General features: G+C 36.2%; 1 protein-coding gene across 1 annotated transcript; it reads left to right on the plus strand.

The window, feature by feature from the left end:
* Positions 1 to 1868: 1868 nt before the first annotated feature.
* LOC119639824 (protein gooseberry) lies at positions 1869 to 6450 on the plus strand. The gene is made up of 2 exons (XM_038037495.1): positions 1869 to 1982; positions 5078 to 6450. The coding sequence occupies exons 1-2, from the start codon at positions 1928 to 1930 to the stop codon at positions 6448 to 6450; spliced, it is 1428 nt and encodes a 475-aa protein (XP_037893423.1). The 5' UTR covers positions 1869 to 1927.
* The last annotated feature ends 1073 nt before the right edge of the window (positions 6451 to 7523 follow it).

Consider the following 7523-nt stretch of genomic DNA (forward strand, 5'->3'; position numbering starts at 1 on the left):
TATATAATTATTATATTATTATAATTAAATATTATAAATATATAAAATATATTATTATTAATGTTAAAATTAATTATCCGCAGAAATAAATTCAAAGACTGAAATCTCTTACACGAACTGACATCTAAGGCTATTTGAAAACCCAACCGCAGTTTGGATTTGAACCCGCGACCAATGAGTTGTTAAACGAGATCCTTTGCCTACTCGGCCGCTCAGGCGGGTACTTTAGTCCTACAATTTATTTCTTTTGACTAAATAAATTATTGTAAATATAATAACAATAAAACCATAAACTTTCTTAATAAGCAACAAAATAAACCCAACACAAAATCTATATAAAGACGAACAATTACTAAAAAGGGCGTGCATAACCAAGAAAAACGAAAAAATGTTACATAAATCGAAAAGAAAAATAAAATTTTGAATGATATCATAACCTGGTACCGAACCTTTGCTGAAATTTATACAATCCCTAAAGCGGGCCAACTTGATCATTATACATTCATTCAATTTGAGCGAAATTTTTATTTGTTGCTGTTGCATCAGAAGTGAATATAGACTTTCATCAGTTATAAACATTTGTTTACGATTCACCATAAAGCGAACGCGGACGGCTTCTTACTTTGTTCACTCGCCTACGTCTAAGGCTCATTCTAAAGCAAACGCATCCTTTCAGATTTTCACTGACTTTTCTATGTTAATTCGCAAGATTAATTTGGTCAAGGATCTCATGTGTCTTAAGAGTTACTTACGTTTTCTTCTTTCAAATAGCGATTATCGTTCAATTGAAAAAGAGGTAAATGAAACGTTGATTGAAAAGGAACCGCCGCACACAAGACGGCCGTAGTTCAAGCTTGCAAATGGTTACATATTATGTTTGATTTTCGGATAACTAATTCAAGCGTATATAGTTTTGATTCATAACATCTGAAATTTCCTCGTTTTCCATTATTTTCTGTTCGCTTCACCTGTATGTTAGATTGAATCTTGACTGATCGGCTTATTAAATTAAAACAGAAGAGGAATACAACAATAAATAAAGCAAAAAATAATGGAAAATTCTAGAAAAACTTGATATTCAAATAAATAAAAAGAAGAAGAAGAAAAAGTATTTTAAATAAATAAAAAGAAATGATGAACAACAAGGAAATTAAATCAAATTTCAAGTCGGCTTAGGTCAAAACATCAAACAACACATAAAGCTAAATAAGTGTGAAAAATCACTGGGAAAAAGAACACATAAGAAAATAATTTTGAAAAAAAAAACTCCTTTTTGTAAAATATATGATAAAAATAAGGGGAGGGTTTTTTCCTACTTTCCAACTTATATTTAATTGCATTGCACGGAAGAAAGGGAAGGAAGATGGAGTTTTTAAATGAACTACGCAGCCATTGTTAAAGCGTTTACAAGAGAACAATGTGCAATCATTCATTGAACAGAGACAATAAAATATTCGCTGTCCTCTTCCATGGCTTGTTCCAGAAGCGAGAAAGAGAGCCACGCTTTACTATTCGATATGCAATGAGATCACCTAAGAGTAGCCGCGATAGTTATATGATATTGGTTGTCTTTCTTATTCGCTTTGCTCGTAAGCGTGGGTTTCACTTAGTATTGGTGTCGAAGTCGTTCATTGTGCGCACATACATACAAGACAAGATGTTGTGAGAGCGCAATTCGATACAACGTTTTACTCTTGACCAAGATCATCTTGAAACCAGTAATTTTTTGACTGGCTTACTAAACGTATCTAACGGATTCTGTTCAAGAAGTAGAAAAAATTTTCCAAGCGTAAAAAACCAGTGAATTTGTGCTTAAAAAAACGAAAAAAAAAAAAAACGTGAAATTGTGAATTTTTGTTCGCCTACGCATTATCAAGACCTTCTTCAAATTGGTTTTCATAAAACTTTACTACGAGAGCCTAGTAACATGGTTGTTTCAACTTTAAGCATGACCCCGTATTTTGCCGGATATCCATTTCAAGGTACATTAGATGTGAGACATGTGTGTGTTAAAAATAACGAAAGCGCGAAAACCTTATTAAGAAAAAAGTAAAAAAAATGAAAAACAAAGAAAAGCTTATTTAACTAACCAGTTAATGCTCAGACATGTTCCACGACAATTAAAATGTTTTTAAATAGTTTCCGAATAGAAAAACAAAGGTCGTTATAGCATTTATTGTCAGCAAAACGCAATGTTTTCGCTTACACTAAAAGACAAGCACGCGTAGCTTAAGTTTAAATTTTATTAAAGCATTAAAATGCTTATCAAAAGTGTATTTTTCTCTTTTCGCGTCCTTCAGCTTCCCATTGACGGCGCCTACAGTGAAGTTCGGATGAAAGTTCTTTGCTTTTACTTGTGAACCCTCGATAGCTTTCATTTTTAGTGTTCTGCAAATACGTACGACCGACGCCTCGTTCCTCTAAAGCTAAGAAACTTGATTCTTTGCAGCTGGTGCGCCCATTGCCCACAAATGCAGCTGATGATCGCTTTTTATCTATTGTTAGTCTCGAAAATACAAATCGAAATGCCTTCTATAAGAAACTTCGTTTAAGTCGGATATGTAGAGCCTTCCGCTCCAAGCATACTTGTCCCCTGATGGTGTTTGCAAGAAATAAATAGATTCAATAGTAGAATGATATGATGTGTGTTTGCCGTAAAAGCCAGTTCTATCAAATTGGCAGACTATTTGCGGAAGTGTTATTGGCGCCAGTACGAAGATAGAATGCAAAAGTTTAGCATGCATACACTCGAATCAATTGCACACCCACCATCATAGGCAAAATAGATTAAGAAAGATTATATCGAATTAGGGAAAGCGGCGAAGGTTTGAAATATATTGTCACTAACTATTTGCCCACATGTAGTAGAGCCCATGTTGAAAATTACGAGTCACCTGAGAAATCAACGCGGAATTATTTAATTTGACTCGATAAAGTGCTGAATAAAGGGAAGATAGGTGATATTTAGAATTAACAAAAAAATACATTTTTTCCATTTCCAGGCATTTGCCCCGATTATGAATTCGGAAAGAGCTGCATGTTAGTTAATTGATCTGCTATCATATTCAGTTTATTTGCCGGGGCCTTAATTGATTTCAATAGACAAAGCTTTGAAATCTTTTTAACTAATGGATGCCAGATTTAGGCACAAGGCAACAGGCAAAATGACTTTAACTTCAACGATTCTTTAAGAATTGGCTTTGCTACTCGGGAAACCGCCGAGCTCAGCCTAAAGTTCAACTTCAAATTAGATCCAAAAGGTAAAATTGAATCAATTGTTAGCTAATTGGGTTGAATCTTCATAATTAGTTCCCATAACTCAATTACATGCGGATTCAATGTGAATGAAGAATTTTTTCCATTTCAAGTCTGTCGGTGAAACAACGAAAGAAGTTTATAGGCAGCAGAACCTTTCGTTTCGTAGCATTGTTTCAGGCAATTTGAAAGTCTTAAAAAGGCTGAATCCGTTTATGACGTCACCTTCCAAGAGATTGGCGTTCATTTCTATACTAACTCATCAGCCGGATGTGAAAAATCAGCGATGTCAGATTCTATTTGCATTTTGAGGGGAAAATACTGAGCCAACAAGACGATTTCAACTTTTTTGAGTTCTGTTCTTTTAAAATCTCATGAAACTGTGCTTTATCTTCTACGTAGTTTTAGAAGGTAAGTGGTTCAGGTTCGGTCATCCTAAAACGCTTAGCAGCTCATAACCTCATTAGGCCCATCAGAATGTCACTCTGCTTATTCTATTGAAGAAAAAGAGAAATCGTTTGAAAAAACTTTTTAGGAATCTCTGCTGCACAAATTGCGTTTCAATTGTCTTGCGCTTAGTAGTAGAGTGTCATCGATTTGTGCTTTAGTTGCTTAGCAGAGTTATTTAAAACATTTTCATCCCAATAATGAAGGCGAACTTTGTAAATTTTCCTCCTGTGTGTTTATCTTAACTTGCCTTAGCCATGCTTCGTTTTTCGAAACTAATGTTGATTATATTTTTCTCTGCATCTCGTTTTCCAAGCTATTGTCTTGTTTCACTTTGTCTGATAAACATGTGTGCAGCTCCTTAAAGCCATGATCTTAACAACCTCGAGAAACATAAAGCACATTAAAAAAAAAAAAAAAAACAGCAACAAAATAGCAAGCAACTCATAACAATCATAATCGTAATCGCCTTGATTACGACGACGATGATGATGATGATGATGATGATGATGATGATGAGCATGCTTTTCTTTTCGCTTCACTTTTCTCACTTGCTTACTTGCTATACTTTACCTTCTGGCCCCTAAACGAACAAGCCAGACACTTTGGCGCGTTCGGCATAAAGCTTTGATCTTCTTCGACTTGCTGTTGGTGGTGCTGTATTGAGACTTTCTTCTTCATCTTCTTTCGCTGCTTGCATCACATCACACATACACACACACATATATATTATTGATATTCATATGTGATTATTAAACCGGCACAGCTGGATGGATGGTTGAATTTTTTTTCTTTTTTCCTTTTCTTATTTCTCTTGTGATTTCATTTAAATTTAAATTTTTCTGCAGATTTATTATTGAAGCGCAAAAATAAAAAAAAATAAAAATATATATATATATATATGACGAAGAAAAGATAGAATTGCATAAAAATAAACGAAAAAGAAAAAAAAAAAAAATTCACCGAAATTCATGCGTTAATGTTCTTTTGTATTTGAGCACAAACCAATTAATATGATCCTGATTTAGGTCATCAGTAAATCTTTTTCTGTTCTTCAAGAGGAATCATCATAATATGTGTGTTCCTTTTGTTTTGCTCTTTTTTAAATCGTTTTCATAAGTGTTTTGCATAACTTTGCAAAAACATTGTTTCTATTACAATTAAATAAACATTGAATTGCTTAACAATTGAGTCATCAGTTCAGTTGTTGCAGATTTTATTTCCCACATGACGTTTAAGAGCATTTTAATTTGGAACAATACACACACACGTAAGACGGTTTTGTTAAAACACGAACGATAAGAAGCTATTCAGAAGCGTCTCATCCTCTCATACCCTGCTGATCTATTTTAAAAACATTTGTTTTTTTTTTTAGGACAAGGACGTATCAATCAATTGGGTGGCGTGTTCATAAATGGTCGGCCTTTACCCAATCATACGCGGCGACAAATTGTCCAAATGGCAGCGAACGGTGTCCGTCCTTGTGTCATTTCTCGAAATCTACGGGTTTCGCACGGCTGTGTTTCCAAAATTTTAAACCGCTATCAAGAAACCGGTTCTATTCGTCCTGGTGTGATTGGAGGTAGTAAGCCACGCGTTGCAACTCCCGACATAGAGGCTAAAATCGAAGAGTTGAAACAAAGCAATCCGGGAATTTTCAGCTGGGAAATACGGACTAAACTCATAGAAGAGGGAGTATGCGATAAGAATACCGCGCCCTCGGTTAGTTCTATTTCTCGTTTGTTACGCGGCGGTACGCGCTCAGATTCGGTAGGCAACGGTCACTCGATAGACGGTATACTTTCCGGTGTTTCCGGCGCATCAGGAGACGACAGTGATGATGATACGGAACCTGGTGTTCAATTGAAACGTAAACAACGTCGTTCGCGTACTACTTTCAACAATGAACAAATCGATGCCTTGGAAAGAGTATTTGCTCGCACTCAATATCCTGATGTTTATACGCGTGAAGAGTTGGCTCAAACAACAGGCTTGACAGAGGCGCGTGTTCAAGTGTGGTTTTCAAATAGGCGGGCACGTTTGCGCAAACAATTGAACACTCAACAAGTGGGAACATTTGGCTCGACAGTGGCCCAATATCCATCGATTGGACATCATCAACCGATGAGTTTGTACCCTCAGTCTAATAGCTGGGCAAGCGGTTTAACGGCGGCGCAACCCAACAATAGCTATGAGACTAACAACAACCCAAACGTTACCTATGTCCACTCTTCAAACTCAGCAGCATCAATGTCACCAAATAGTAGCAGCAGCACGGCATCGTTAAGTCCCAGTCACACTAACCCTAATAATAACACCGCTTCCGGTTTGATAACAAATTCCCAACCAACTTATCTCTCATCGACCGGCTATTCCCAAGCTACACTTGGCAATCCGAACAATAACACCTTCTCTTCGGCAATTTATGGCATGTCTTCGTCGGCTGATCAGTTGCGTTCTCAATTTGCATCGGCCGCCGCGGCAGGTTCTCATCATCACCATCACCATCATCATACGTCTCCTCTTCAAAGTGCTCATCATCATCATCACGCCTCGTCTTGGGATTCGTACAACTTTGCCGCGAGCTCTTTTGGTTTCCCATCATCCGGTCCGACAAATGTCATGAATTCTTATCATCCACAAACCGTAACAGATAGCAAAAACTCTACTACTACGGCTGTTGCTGCGGCTGCTGCTGCTGCTGCCGCGTCTACTGGCACTGCATCGTATCCCTACTTTGGTTTTTAATCTTTTGACTTATCACTGACAAAAACAAGAAAAAACATTTACATATTATCATTAATTTTCTGTTAATAGCTAAACTTAGTCTCTTATTGATTCTTCATTGGGAAAAAACAAAAAAAAAAATCATAATTTATACCCTGCTGTCTACGCCTGCTTTCTTTCTATTCATTTTATTGTTTATATCTCACCAATGTTAGACTACAAGAATATGTAATTAGCTTAAGTTCATTTTAGTTTTTCTTTTTTTTTTTTTATTACACTTTCGGTATCCCAAGAATTCAAGACTGCTTAAATAATAAGATTACGTTTATTCTCTTCTCTGTGAATGCAGTAAAAATTTGTATGTTTTTTTGTATTAAGATTTTAATATGATAAGTTGGGGCGGTTTGCGTTGTTGTGATGAAGAGTATAATAAAATATATACAACTTTTTTTCTTTTTTTAATAAAATCTATGAAAAATGTTGTTTTAATTATGTAGATCAGCAAGTGTAACGCCTTTGGGCTTAGTTCATCGACTTTAGATTTAGTTAGGAAGCTCATGACATGTAAATGTCCTCCATTTGTAGCTTAAATTCTTCATTGGATAATAGAGTGCGTTAGATGTGGTTCTCTTCAGGCCCCTAGGAGTAAGTCCAGACATAACAAAGGTGCTGAAATAGACAAGCAAGGACCTGTAGGAGTCGTCTCTAACACAAAAGAAAAAGTTTATTTGATTATCGAAGTGTACAAAGGTCGCCTGTCAAAAATTTCAAGACTTTTCGATCATTGTGTGGTTCACGGGTGACAGTGATTTCGTTATTTTCGTCAAAAATGAAAATATTTGAATTTCAGGCGTCAAGTCATTTTTATCTCGAAAAGTGCTTTCCGTTCCGCCGAAAACATTAATTTGCTGACGGTTTAATGATTTAAGACGAGGCTGCAGGGACACCGAAGATGCTGAAGGCAGTGGACGATCGAAAAAAGTGTTTTGAGGATTGTGTCCGACAATCGCAAGGTAAAGTTGAAACAAAGAAAGACAAAACTTCATAAATCGAACTTCGAATTGCTGCCCAGCCATCCGCGTTCTGTAACTTTG

Source organism: Glossina fuscipes, unplaced genomic scaffold (assembly GCF_014805625.2).
Source record: "Glossina fuscipes isolate IAEA_lab_2018 unplaced genomic scaffold, Yale_Gfus_2 113, whole genome shotgun sequence".
Classification (NCBI taxonomy): domain Eukaryota; kingdom Metazoa; phylum Arthropoda; class Insecta; order Diptera; family Glossinidae; genus Glossina; species Glossina fuscipes.